Source organism: Capricornis sumatraensis, chromosome 1, assembly GCF_032405125.1.
Source record: "Capricornis sumatraensis isolate serow.1 chromosome 1, serow.2, whole genome shotgun sequence".
In the NCBI taxonomy this organism is placed as follows: Eukaryota; Metazoa; Chordata; class Mammalia; order Artiodactyla; family Bovidae; genus Capricornis; species Capricornis sumatraensis.
This window is the reverse complement of record NC_091069.1, coordinates 238877189-238892256: the sequence shown is the minus strand read 5'-3', so window position 1 is coordinate 238892256 and position 15068 is coordinate 238877189. Positions and strand designations below refer to the sequence as shown.

Here is a 15068-nt window from a genome sequence, read left to right as displayed (position 1 = left end):
AAGTAAAGCCTCACTGATACAGTGATTTGCTGTTGTTTTAACAAATTATCCTAAAGAGCAAATTCTCAGTTCTTGGTAAAAAAAAAAAAAAAAAAAAAAAAAAAAGGAAAGCCTCCTCATTCTGTTGGACAGGATGAGAAACCACCTCTTTCAAGCTTTACCTGATACGAACAATAGGATGACTACCACAAGCCTGATTTTGAACAGTTTATTAAAGGAAAGGTGAAGCATCAGTTTCAAATTGTACAAAAGGAAAAAAACCTCATATTGCAAATGTACAATTTACAGAATTACTAGCAAAACCAATCAAGGAGACACTGAAAATACAAAAATTCGACTGACTTCAAACTAAACTGGAAACCCATTGGAGTAGATACTAAGCCTTTTCTGTCGTGTGGTTGTCTACGATTCTAAGTCGGCACTGGTTTTTCCACATGAAACTGTCCAGCAAAGGACCCATCTGTGCAGGTGCCAGGGCTGGTGTGGTGGACAGTCCAGTCATCCCTCCCCCATCACGTCCAGTGAAATCCATATTTCTGGAAGAAAGCGATATCCCAGCCCCCCTAAATGGAGCCCAGGAATTGCTAAATTAGCAGATAAAACATTTTTGGTGACCAAGTTTTTCAGAACTGTACAAATGTTGAGAAGTTTGTTTACTGAAAGGATGAATAAAATAACCCATTTTGCTTTCCCACATAGTCACTGGGTGCACAGATTTGTTTTTTAAAAAACACCTTTTTTTTTTTTGGTAAAAAGGGAAAGCAGAGCCTCATCATTCTGTTGCAGCTACTTTAAAAACCAGCTGGGAAACAGCTGTGGTGGATTGGTTTGCAAATTCTGAGGCTTACTTTTAAAATCAGAAAGGAAGAAACTAAGTGGGCTTTTTAAAATAACAGTAGCAGCAAGTCATAAAAGTCTAAGCAGAATGTAACTCTAAACCATCGAAGGCTGTCCTGAAGATTCATAATTTCTTTCCCCCAAAGAATTATCCTTAATATGCACATTTAACACTGAAATGTAGCTGTATTTCAAGGCAAGCTTAAGAACTTCACCCTCTAAGCACAGACTTCTATGCAGCACATACTTCTATAATTGGTAAACTTAATTCACAAAATTAGTGCATAAGGGTATTAAGTGCATGGGAAGTAGACACGGTTATGTTACACTTAAAATTACGTTTGAATGGCAAAGGAGTTCATGATTATCTTTTTAAGAAAATGGAAGTCCATGTAACTTGAATTTGGCAGGGCATGAAATAAGTGGTAAAAACAGCAAACTGATAACTTGAGAACCATTTTTGTTTTACTGAGAATACTTTATTTGCTGGTAGAAGTTGCTAAAAATGCACAGAACAAATACCAATAGAAAATGTACTGTATTTGAATCTCCCTATTCTATATAAAATGAACGGTGTACAGCATCTGTTGGAAAAATGGCTGCATGGACATTTCTTATTTTATGCCCCCTTATAAATAAAAATAAACGTTTTTATTCAAGAGTATATAAAATCTGGGAATTCATATCCATGTCCACAGAGGGTGTGTGGTTTTTGGCAGAGATGCACTGTCAGAATTTCATCATAGCTTGTCAATATTCTGCTCCTCCATAATCCCGTATTCCACATGGTCAACCAAATCCAGTGAGCTCCAAAAACACTCTTCGGCAATTAGGGTGAGCTGCTTACTCATAGGTTTAATAAAAATGGTTAGCTTTTAAAACATAAAAAGGCAAAATGTTAAAACGGTTCTTAAATTGTACAACAGGAAAATAAAGTTAAAAATATTTTTTTTTTACTCAATGCTGAGTTTTCATAAAACAGGTGTATTACAGTGTTTATCTTGACAGCTGTTTTAAAAATTTAAAATTTCTTCTTCCTCCCTCCAGAAAAACACACACATCTGTACTGGGATAAGTCCAATAATAGGACACAAATGATTTTTCAGGTCAGTCTTTCTGAGGTGACATTCACCAACATTCCCTTGGGTAATTTACATGCGCCTCTTCTGTCACTGCAAAAAGAGATTGACCTTAATCATTTGATTAAAAAACAAATCAGATCACATCAAAAGTGTTTTTTTCCCCATACAAGCTATCACAGTATATAGGCCTCTAGCTCTAAATAATAGAGTTCCAGATTTGTAAATTTTCTTCAGACTTCAGAACATAGGCATTCCAAATCCCTAGAAAAAATGAAACATAATTATTAACTTCATGAATAAACAAGACCCAGAAAACACAAGAAAGAACAGTAATAATTTAACATTTACTGAATCGTCTTCTATGATAGCTGCAGAATCAAAGAAATCTGGCCTCAACTCAGCTCTCTCTCGCCGATTTCTTGACGGGGGCTGGAAAGAGAAACCGATACTTAATTTTTTCCTGAGATACACTAGGACAAACTGTGATAATCAGCTAATATTTCTATGGTATCATTAATATAAACAACTGTTAAGTGTCACTTTGAAAGGAAAAGAGTCAGACTTATAGGAGCATACATTAAAAGAAAAATCTAACTTTGGCTTTTATCACTTAGTTTTTTTTTTTTTAAAGGCTTTCAAATTACAATGAACGTATAAAAGCATATAATTTGGGGGCCTATAAACAAAAAACACACCTTTCAATCATGGAATAAGTATAAGATTGATCAAACAGTAGGTGACAAAACTTCACTAACTTCCCTACCCCAAGTAGGTAGATGGAGAGCTACTGATGGGTGGGTTGAAGGCGGCTATAGACCGGGTATGTCTCATTTACATTTCTTACCAAACTTTTTCATTATGTAAAATTCAAAACACATAAAGCATACTGCTATGAGCTAAATTATGCCCCTCAAATTAATATAGTTAAGTGCTAACCCTTAGACCACAGAATCTGACTGTATTTGGAAATGATAGGGTGTTTAAAAAAAGAGGTGAGTGAGATAACAGGAGGTCATATGAACGTGAACGTGAAATTGCTCAGTCGTGTCCGACTCTTTGGAACACCATGGACTGTAGCCCGCCAGTCTCCTCTGTCCATGGGGATTCTCCAGGCAAGAATACTGGAGTGGGTTGCCATTTCCTTCTCCAGGGATCTTCCTGACCCAGGGATCGAAGCCGGGTCTCCCACATTGCAGGCAGACTCTTTACCCTCTGCGCCACAACCTGCAGCCCACCAGGTGTCTCTGCCCATAGGATTTTCCAGGCAAAGTTACTGGAGTGGTTTGCCATTTCCTTTTCCAGGGGATTGTCCTGACCAAGGGATTGGACCCTGGTCTCCTGCACTGCAGGCAGATTCTTTACCAACTGAGCTACCAGGGAAGCCCAGAGGTCATATGGGTGGGTTCTAATTCAATGTGATCTATCTTCTTATAAGAAGAGGAGACACACACAGAGGAAACATCATGTGAAGACAAAGGGAGAAGATGGCCATCTACAAGTCAAGGAGAGAGGTCTCAGAATGAAATCAATGTTGCTGACACCTTGCTCTCAGACGTCTAACCTCCAGAACCGTGAGAAAAAAAATTTGTTAAGCCATCAGGTCAGTGGTGTATTTGTATGGCAGTCTAGCAAATTAATACACAGAGGAAGCAGTATGATGAACCCCTGTGCACCTATCACCCAGCTTCAACAACTTTCAAACATTTGGCCAATCTTGTTTCATTCAATCGCCTTTTTTTTTTTCTCCTGTCATTTCACTTCTGACTTCAGTGTGTCTCTTAACAGATCTCATTTTAAAAGAACATAACCACCATGTATTTCAGACAAAGTTAATCATTTCTTAGTATACCTACACTAAGTCCATATTCAGACTTCCTTATTTTAAACATATCTCTCTTTACTGAACAGATAAGGTCCATATTCTGCAATTGGTTGCTATGCTGGAGCACAGTGTATATGGTCAGATTCCAATTTAAAGTACGAGAGGCCAGATGCACATGCTGCACTGAAAGACAGATCTAGGGAAGCGCTTTTTCATGAATGTAACAAGGAGCCAGTTCCTATTATTGCCAGAATTCAAAATCTGACTTGCTTTGAAAGCAGGTTTGAAAAACACAAGCTCATCCAAATGTCACACCCACTGTTGGTCAAGGTTACCCCCTCTTGTCCCTCACAGGGTTCTTAAAACAAGAGCATCATCTTACACCAACGCTTTCACATATTTTAACAGAAAAAAAATGTATTGAATTTCCTTACCAGGTCAATAACCATGGTGTCTTCAAATTCTTCATTCATATCTTCTAACTGGCTCCGGGATGACATCATCACATCTTCAAAGATGGGCTCAGCATCTTCCTCCATGAGACCCCGACTGATACAAAGAGATACAGTCAGAAAGCTGTTCAGACTCAAAGAACCTAGAATCCTGACTCTTATATTGGGTTTGCGAACCAGTTAAAGCACCTTCCAATTGCAGCCAACAGACTGCACAAATTATGCTACTGAACTCAGGTAATTAAGGATCATTCATTTGATTCACTCAAGATTTCATCTCAGTTCATTAGAAGGAAGTTAAATGCAATAACGATATTACTAGCTAACTATGTACACAAATTCCCACAGAACTCTAAATGATTGGTACCATTATTATCCCAAATTTACAAATGAGGAATTGGAGGCACAGAGGTTTTAGAGCTTACCCAAGACCACACAGCTGACAAAGGCCAGCACTAGGATTTAAATGCTGAATGCGTCAAGAGCCCATGCCCTCCATTCCTATTTTACGCTGCATAGCATATTTGAATTATGATTTTAACTCCTAAGACTAAACATCAGAGAAACCCAAGTCATTACACAAAATGACCATCATCACAGTCGTCATGTTCCCCTGACACTTGATGGAACACTTACACGGCATGCCTTACTCCAGTTCTCACTTTCATGTAGTTCATTCCTGTTCTGTCCTTCCGATTTAAGTCTTCTAATTTCGGCTGGCCTAACCAAGAGATCTGCATCTGAGGACTAAGAGAGGGTAGTATTATTCATTTTGTGGCAGCAGAGGCGGGGTTTAGGTAATCAGTCCCATGCTAAGAAGGCATAGTTGGTTGGTCTAATCCCATGTAAGGGGAGTTACTGGATTTATTCCAGGGTCAAGGTTGAGATGATTATCAAAGGACCTGTCTTGGCAAAAATGGTAGTAAGCTGGAGATCCCTAAGTCCCCAAGAGCTGTGGCAGCTAGTTGTTAGGTGTGAAGGCAATCGGAATATGTCATCCCCAAATATGCCTCTATGAGACAGAAACTATTTTGAGCTGAAGGCAATTAAGAAGCAGCAAAACACACACAAAAAAGTTCTCCTTTTCATCCTAAAAGGGTAGGAAATAAATTATCCTTTTACTGGAGACAGACTCTGACGAGCCCAGAGATGGCAGCAGAGGAACCTGCAAACAAACCTTGCTAAACAAATGCTCTTTCTTCCTGGTTAAGAAAGACGAGGACTACCTAGCCCTGGTGCCACCCCTAGTCCAAACTCATGTGTCTTGTCATTTCTTCACAAATGTATTGTTTCTTTGTCTAAAAGGCTTTAAAAGGTTCCTACTCTGGTTACTTCTTCAGGTCTTCCTTCTCTTGTGAAGGCTCCCCTGTACATGTAAAAATTTAATAACATTTGTATACTTTTCTCCTATTAATCTGTCTTTGTCAGTTTAATTTTTACACCCAGACAGGGGCTCTAAGAGGGCTGAGGAAAACTTTTTCCTCCCCTATTCGGTACTTAAATTATCAGCTTAATTCCCCAAATCCCTACTGAATACGAACATTTCTCAGACTCCTGTATCCAGCTGCTACCCTACTTACAAGTGTTCCTAGCTGGACACTCAGTCTCCTAAGGGACAGGAACGATGCTGGCTTGGTGGCTCAGAGCTTTCTAGAGTTGAACAAGGAAGGGTAGACCACATTTTTTCTTAGCCCTTTGAGGAAGTTTGGAGTCAGATACATACTGGGCTAAATCTTCACCTACACTCTGTCCTTCCTGAAACATGGACACTTGCATACATATGCTTCTTGGAGAGTTTTATAGGATGCAAACTTGGATGGGATGACTCTCTGGTAGCTAAAATCTGCCACATGAAGTTCTCTCAAAGCAGCTGTCTTTGTATCATGTGAGGCTACCACCTTGATTCAACCTATAAAACTACAGCACGAAAAAGATGACAGACCACTGCCAAGAGGGCCTGACATGGTATAAAGTCAGGAAAGCAAGGCGAGCTGCTCAAATAAGACTTCCCACTGCCCAAGTGAAGTAGGAATGTTGGTCATAAGGCAAACTCCTCTCTAAGACTGCTCAGTTATGCAGGAGCTGACAATAATTATCCTTTCAGCTTTGAAGATGGCAGATCTTCAGAGAAAGGATTCCTTATGAAAACCCAAGATCTGAATACTTCTAACATTTCCAACCTTTCTCTTTTCAACCTGCTAAGTTTGTTGAGTTTGAGTGAGAATTCTTTTATCCATCAGAATAACTCACAGAATTATTCTAAATGAACAGAAACACAAGTGAGGAGCTTAGAGACTTTCAAATTTGAATGGAAAAATAACAGAAAAACTTAAGGTTTTCATAGCAAGTCATGCCATCACCCTGACTTTTCTGTGATTTGCAGAGCCATGGTACCAGAAAACACTTTAATCTCTGGTGTGGGAAAAGGTAAGAGCTTGATTCTCTTTTACAGAAAGAGCAACTATTCTCAGAATTTATCACCACTTTAGAAGATACTATATATATTCTAATATAAGTTATTTAATTTCTTGGTGGTTTTGTTTTCTCATGAATTGAGAAAAGAATATGCTCAGTTGAAATAATTCTTCTTACTTTAACAGTTGAAGGTTTATGCCAAGAAAACCATTTTTTACTACTCACTTGTGTAAAAAGTCGGGCTCGGAGCCATGTTCAGACTCAGGCTCCTGAATCTGCTCTCCCATGGGCCGGCTGTTCTCCCGCAGGACAGTGGAAGTGAGCTGTGGTGCAGGCAGGGGGCCAGGAGTCTGAATCATGGTGTCAGTCCTGTTCAGCCACGTATTATCCAGGCTTTCATCTGTAAAATTCCAGTCGGAGTCACAGAATGTCATGGGTGGAACGAACTCTGGTAGAAGTTACCGCACACATTCAAAGAGCATGGCCCTGGAGTGGACTGTGTAGGTTTGAATTCCAGTTATACCACTCACTTGTGTGACTTTGTATAAGCTATTAAACTTCTAAAATTCAACCTCCTCATATACAAAATGGAATATCAGTAACTGCCCTCCCTATTGTAAGGATTAAATGAGGTGATGTATATAATCAGCAAATAAATGTTAGCTATCCTACATTATCATCTCTTCTAAGTCCCTCCACCTCCAGAGAGAGGAAGAATGTAGCTAGCCAGAGACCCCTCTACCTTCCTTTGCTCAAGCAATAAAGGGCCTATTTGCTGGGTCTTACAGGGGCCCCAGGCAGTAGCACTGAAAGTCTGGCTTCCCTGAGAAATCAGCAAATCCTGTTACATAGTTAGGCTCTGGTCACCAGACAAGTACCTCTGCCAAGTTACACTTCTAGGGCTGGATCAAGGGTCTGCTCTCACACCTTTACCTTCAACCTCGTTAGGGAAGCCTTCCCTGGGCACCCTGCTTGGCCCCCACTTACCATTCTTTTTTAGCTTCTAGAGGAAGCAGAATCATTCTTGCTCACTTAGGGCTTAATTTTATATACTGTCCTGGCAGTGATCTGTAATGTGCATTTGCTATCTCTGTAATCAGATTTAAGTTTCTTCAAGAGACCAGGAACTATTTTTTCCTTCTTCTAAAGATCATTCATAAAGGCTTGAACAAGATTAAGTCACTGTTTATAGCATCATTTGCATATTTAAATTCTGATAAAATACTATGTAATCATAAAGTTCTACCTATAAAATTCTAAAGTACAACTGATCCTTGAACAATATAGCTTGAACTGCTGGGTTCATTTAAACATGGATTAAAAAAAAAATATGTATTCCAGTACTGTATGCTTCACGGTTGGCTGAATCCACGGATGCAGAACCATGTATATGGCCTGTAAAATTAGATATGGATTTTCAACTATGTAGGTGGTTGCTCCCCGTCACCCCATTGGTTCAAAGTCAACTGCATTTTCTTGTGTCAGAAGAATTTTAATCACAAGATATATTACGGAGTTTTCCTTCCCCATTAAGTCACAGAGACAATGTGCACGCGAGACTTCTCTTTAGCCACCAAGCATTCTATTGCCCTCAGGTTTTCTAAAATTTTGTCAGATGCACGTATGTTCCAGATAAGCTTTTTTGTTCCTGGAAATATCTATCTACTATCTGGTTAAGGTCATTCCACTGATCTGAAGCTCACTACCAACTTTCTTCTAAGTCAGCCAAGATTACATCTTTTATTCATATCCCTTTCATTCAACATTTAATTCAAAACTGTTATTTTCTGCTGCATTTAAAATTTGATGACCATAGGAATGGTTTCATTTAGGTTTTTTAACTTGGTAAACTATCTTTCAGCTTTCTACTACAGGTCATCTCCAAAAAAATCTTCTGGGCTCCATTAAGAGATTGGTCGCTCCCTGTATGTTTCCAGAGAACATTTCTGGCCCATCAGAGCACTCACCATGTTGAACTGAAACCACCTGCTTCTGTCTCCCTTTCTGTAGTATGAACTCTTTTTTAATACCAAATCCCCAGCATCTAGCACAGTTCTTAGGATGGTGCTTGGTAAAAACTTACTGAATAAAAGAATAACTTCAGGAAGAATTTATTCTTCTAGAAGAGATCCTCCTAACCCCTCAAGATTCCTCAATGAAAACACTTCTTGCAAAGCTCTCTCATCTTCATCCCAAACCCTGTTGCTTAAGGGTTCTGGACACCTAACCTACCTCAATCACTTGGTAAATCTGAAACTGATACAGAGAAAGATTTTCTTTTTTGCAATTAAATGGTTACCAAACTGGGTTATCTGGCCCACATATACCTCTCTGTCCTGAGCACACTAATGACTAACTCTCCATTTGTGTGTAGATAAGTGGGTATCTAAATTCTCTAGGCCTTTGTTTCTTCTCTGTAAAATCTGGGTAATAGTGCTGAACTCAGAACTGATTTATAAAACATCTACATAGCATTCACTATGTGCCAGGAACTGACCAAAGTGCTTTACAAACATTGGTCAAATAAATGATTAAGTGACAGAATATAAGTACATAGCAAGGATTTGATGAATGCTGGCTCATAAATACATACTACACCTAAGAAAAGCTGTGAGCAGGAAAAAAGTCCAGATAGATGAATAGATATGGGGTGCCCAGATAAAGACATTTTCAAGAGGAAATGACTGAAATCATTCTTTAGAGAAAAGTCGAGGATCCTATACTATGAAGATAGGGTTCTGTTATTTTCATTTTCTGGACCAAAAAGATGTTAAGTCCTAAAGTTGCAACTTCAAAGGAAATCTTTAACATTAATTTTGTAAATATTTTAAAATCTTTTTACTCTCTTTGAAATATACATTCAGTCTAATCCACTGACTAATGCTAGATGAGGGGCAATACTACCTGATGACCACATCTGAACAATGGCAGCTAACATTTATCAAACGATGCCTTTGTGTCAAGCCCTGTGCTAGGTAATCACTGTCTGTGTACTAAGTTTTTTACCTAAGAGTATCTCATTTAATATTCACAATAGCCAACAGGACAAGTACTCAGATTATCCTTCATCTGCTCAGTGACTGAGGTTTATAGAAGTTCAGTAACATGCTCAAAGGTTATACAGCTGAAAAACGAGAAAGCCAGGTCTGTATTCTCGAACTCTGAATTTAGACTTTGTGCTCTTCATCAACAGTTAATACCACCTCCTCAATGATGAAAGAAACATTAGACTTAAATTCTAATTAATTCTGCTACAGATTTCAGCAAAGTCTTTGATGAGTCAGTTTTTAAGGTAGGAGAGGTAAACAGAAATTTGTAAAAAGAAGCATGTTGCTGTCCTGGTTTGTAGAAATTTTGTTAGGAGAATCATGGAGATGGAGGAAGATTATTTGAGGAAATAAGCATTTTTACTTTTGAGTTTTCTCTTAGTTTAAGAATAATCCTTAAAAAAATAAATAAATAATCCTTTGGGCTTCCCTGGTGGCTCAGATGGTAAAGAATCCTCCTGCAATGCAGGAGACCTGGGTTTGATCCCTGGGGTTGGGAAGATCCCCTGAAGAAAAGAAGGGTTACCCACTCCAGTATAATATGGCCTGGAGAATTCCATGGACAGAGGAACCTGGCAGGCTACAGTCCATGGGGTTGCAAAGAATCGTACACAACTGAGCAACTTTCACACTTTTAATAGCAATCTTTAGTCTTTTGGGATATAGGAATTTCTACTCTTGATCACATTTTCATGACAATTCAACGCCCTGTTCCCCATAGCATATGAGTAATCCAGACCTATGAGGTCTAGATCTAAAACTAGATCTGACCATCACTATTTTAATATACAAAAATAGATTTTCCAACCAAGCAGTGGAAATGGAAAGTTGTTTTGGTATATTCAATGTGTTGCAGAGTTCTACCCTCAACTTACCAGAATCTCTCCTATATTAGGATGCATGTTTATAGAACAACATTCAGTTCAGTTCAGTTCAGTCGCTCAGTCGTGTCCAACTCTTTGCGACCCCATGAACTGCAGCACGCCAGGCCTCCCTGTCCATCACCAACTCCCGGAGTTCACTCAAACTCATGTCCATCGAGTCGGTGATGCCATCCAGCCATCTCATCCTGTCGTCCCCTTCTCCTCCTGCCCCCAAACCCTCCCAGCATCAGGGTCTTTTCCAATGAGTCAACTCTTCGCATGAGGTGGCCAAAGTATTGGAGTTTCAGCTTCAGCATCAGTCCTTCCAATGAACACCCAGGACTGATCTCCTTTAGAATAACATTATGACTGTCTTATTTTAAATTTTAATGTATTAGAGGTCTATGTTAAGGGAATCAATTTTGTAAACCTTCTTGTCTCCTATATTTCTCTGTGCTTATCATCTTCCTGTGTTCAATGCTTTTTCAACTTCTTTTTCCTTGACCCTCTTCTGCTTGACTCTGTCTATTCTAACCTTCATGCCTATACCTCTCTCAGTGTGTATGAAACACACAAGGAAATAATGTGCATAACGGTATTATCTTGCTTCAACAGAGTATTCACCGCTTTATTTATCTTGACAGGCACATTATTTGCCTCACACCATAAAGGCACACTTACCTTCTACTCGTTTTTTGTGAAGTGGAGGTCGTCCTTTCTTATTCCTTACTGAGGAGGTTTTGCTGCTGCTACTTCCACTGTTCACAGACATTCTGTCATCTTCACCGCCAGTGACTAAAGAATTTCTATAGGATATGAGTGGAAGCCATACATCCTCTCTCCTTTCCATCATTTGTTCCGTAAGGAATTTTTCTAGGTATGAGTGACTAGAGACAGAACAGAAGCAGTCATTTTTATGGAAGCAGATCATGCATCACTTATTTAATTTTTTTCATAACCTGAAGCTCTCTTCTCTCTGAATAATCCTTAAAGATACACATTAATCTGTTCACAGTGGTTACCTTTAGAAAGACAGGGATTGAGAATTTAAGATTTTGCTTCACATTATCTCTGGAATAAGCAATGTATTACTAAGGGTGTATGTGTGTTTCTTCCTTTATTCCTTTTTTTGTTTCGAAATACCAATGTTAAAAGAAATAATCAGAAGTTTGGCTCAAAAAGGATACTGATTCTCTTTTAAAACGTTCAAACAGGGCAGGATTTCTAAAATGGTGGAGTGTGGAGAGTGGCATACCCTGTCCCCAGCAAAACCACCTTTTTGGTGGTAGATGTTGAGAGTGGGGGATGCTAGGGAGTCTATGGGATGGGAACTGTCTGTACCTTCCCCTCACATTTGCTATGAAGCTAAAACTGCTCTAAAAAAGTAAAGTTAAATAAAATAAATACTTTACATCACATGTTTCCCTCTTGGTCTAGAAAACTGTACATGGCCCAAGGCTGCCCTTCTCAGGAGCAATCAGGGAGGAAGCTTCTAAGCTGCTGGTCTCCTGACTGACCATGGGGCAAAGTAAACAATCTGAATTGTGACTGCAGCTTTTAAAAGGCACACACATATCCAACCGTAAAAGGTAAGAATCTAACTTGCTAAGGAGGTTTAAGCACAACCTTTGAGAGGCTAATACAGGTTAAATGACAAAAAACAAAGAACAAAGATCTGAGTAGGGACAGTAGAGGCTGCATACTGCAAGAGAAACAGACCTCACAGAGTTTGTTGGCGCAGCTCTCTAAACAAATAAACAACCAAGTAACCAATCACCTTAATCTCTAGGGAGATAAAGAATGAACATCATGAGTAGATAAATTGTTATCTCATGATGTATCATATGTGCAATATGTTATTTAAAATGGTCACGATTCACAAAAAATTATGAGACATGCAAAGAAATAGGGAAATGTAACCCATATATAGGAAAAAAAAGCAAGCAACAGAAAACTTGGCCCAAAACAGTGCAAAGCAATTATTATACATGTATTCAAAGAACTAAAGAAAACAATGTCTAAAGAATTAAAAGTAAGCCCCATAATAACACAATTTCTCATTAAATAGAGAACATGAATAAGAAGATAGAAATGATAAAGAATCAAACGGAATTTTGGAGTACAACAATGGAAATTAAAAATTCATTAAAGGTGCTCAACAGATTTGAGCTGGCAGAAGTCAATAATCTTGATCATATATCAATAGAGATTATGTAATCTGAAGAGCAGCGAGAAAATAAGTGAAGAAAAATGAACAGTGCCTGAGAGAAATGTGGGATATCATTAAACACTGACGTGTAATGGGAGTACCAGGAGAAGAAAGGTGTAGAAGCAAATTTGAAGAAATATGGCTGATAACTTCAGAATTTGATGAAAAACAATCAACACATCCTCAAAGCTCAACAAACTCTAAGCAGTATAAATACAAAGAGACCCACAACGAGACGCATCACAATGAAAATGCTGAATGCCAAAGACTAAAAAATCTAGAAAAGTAGTTAGAGAAAAGTAACTGATTACAAACAAGGGAACGCCAATAAGTTTAAAAGCTGACTTCTCATCAGACACAGTAAAGGCCAGAAAGCAGCAGGATGACATAGTCAATATGCCAGAAGTAAAACACTATCAAACAAGAATCTTGTATCTAAAAAACTATACTTCAAAGGTAAAGAGGAAATAAAAACACTCTCAGATGAACGAAAGTGTATAGAGAATTTGTTGGTGGCTGACTTGCCTTACAAGAAATACTAAAGACAGTTCTTCAGGCTAAAAACAAATCACACCAAAAAGTAATCTGAACTTACATGAAAAAACTGAGTGTGGAAGAGTAATTACCAGGTAGTCATAAAGAACAATATAATTGCCTACTTATCCTTGACTTAAAAAGCAACTGTATAAAACAATATGCACTACTGTGCTGTTGGGCCAGTAACACAGAAATGTATATTTAACAATGTACACAAAAAAGTGGGTGGCGGCAAAGATGTACTGGAGTGAGGAAATGATATGAGACAGAGATGGTATTTCACATCCACAACTAAGGAAGAACTGAAAAATATGATTAAGAACTGAAGGAATTAAAATGTTACACTAGAAAATATCTATTTAATATAAAAGAAGGCAATAAAAGGGAAAAATCAAAGACAGACATACAGAAAACAACATCAATGGCAGAGATGGTTTTAAAACAAATAAAGTGACCTAATAACATAGAACATAACAAATAACCTCATTTTATTGTGCTTTGCTTTTAGTGCATTTTTCAGATACCTCAGTTTTTACACATTGAAAGTTTGCAGTAAGCCTGCATTGTCAGATGATGGTTAGTATTTTTAAGCAGTATGTGTTTTTAAAATGAAGGTATGAACATTGTTTGTAAGACATAATGCTATCACACACTTGATATACTACAGTAGAGTGTAAATACAACTGTTCTATGCACTCACTGACAAACCGAAAAATTCACGTGACTTTATCACAATATTTATTTTCTTGTGGTGGTGAGGAACTGAACCTGTAATACCTCTGAGGTATGCCTGTATATGCTGTCTACAAGAAATATACTTCAGATTCAAAGGCAACAAAGGTAGGAAGTGAAAGGATGGGGAAAGAAAGCTATACTATGCAAACAGTAACTAAAATAGAGCTGGAGTGGTTACACAGTAGTATCAGACAAAACAGACTTTTAAGACAAAAATTTTCTAGGGACAGAGAAGGCGGTAGAGTTAAGAGTCAACCAATCCACCAGGGAGACATAACAATTATATATACAACCTAACAACAGAGTCCCAAAATACACTTGAAGCAAAAACTGAGAACTGAGAACTGAAAGGAGAAACAATTCAATAAAAATAGTTGGAGACTTCAATACCCCACTTGTAGTAATGGACAGAACTAACAGAAAATAGAAAGACTATTATGTTATGAAGAAAATTATAAGCCAACTGGACTTTGATTTTATGGAAACAAGTCAAATACAAAAAAAAACAACTAAACTATAACTAATATAAAAGGAAAGAGGAAAGTGTTCCACAATGGTTAAGCTAGTGTTCACAGATCTTTGAATAAGAGAATAAGAAATCATTCCCACTTGCAAATTCTAGGGTACTGAAAGGTAAGCAAAGAAAAACTATATAAAAGTTTAAAAGAAAATTATAGTCCTTTAAACTATCAGAGTCTAAGTTATCAATGCAATTACATGATTAATTTCCTTCAAAAACTGTAACACTTAGAATTATAATGGGAATGAAGTCACTCAGTTGTGTCCGACTCTTTGCGACCCCATGGACCGTAGCCTGCCAGGCTCCTCCATCCATGGGATTTTCCAGGAAAGAGTACTGAGTGGGTTGCCATTTCTTTCTCCAAAAATTATAAAACCACTTGTCCTGCAACGTGCAACTTACACAGTCTTTTTGTCTTGCCGAAGAAGCTTAGATGAAAATTCACTTAGTACTTCTAAGAAAGCCAGATTAGGAGGTGGGTATTCTTGTCCTTTCTGATTTTGGTATTTAAAGGCAAATTCTATGCCATCCCTGAAATAAGAGAAAATA

At 38.1% G+C, this 15068-nt stretch overlaps 1 protein-coding gene across 2 annotated transcripts in view; it reads right to left on the bottom strand.

The window, feature by feature from the left end:
• Window positions 1-352: 352 nt before the first annotated feature.
• STAG1 (STAG1 cohesin complex component) overlaps window positions 353-15068 on the bottom strand; it is a 322933-nt gene continuing 308217 nt past the window's right edge. The window contains exons 27-33 of one of the 2 annotated variants that reach the window (XM_068987932.1): window positions 14922-15050; window positions 11200-11405; window positions 6834-7008; window positions 4830-4940; window positions 4176-4290; window positions 2268-2348; window positions 353-2180 (exon numbers count right to left, since the gene is read on the bottom strand). In XM_068987932.1, the coding sequence (XP_068844033.1) occupies window positions 2157-2180; window positions 2268-2348; window positions 4176-4290; window positions 4830-4940; window positions 6834-7008; window positions 11200-11405; window positions 14922-15050 (841 nt within the window). In that variant the 3' untranslated portion in view covers window positions 353-2156. The remainder of the gene's footprint in view (window positions 2181-2267; window positions 2349-4175; window positions 4291-4829; window positions 4941-6833; window positions 7009-11199; window positions 11406-14921; window positions 15051-15068) is intronic. The other variant, XM_068987933.1, reaches the window with a different exon arrangement.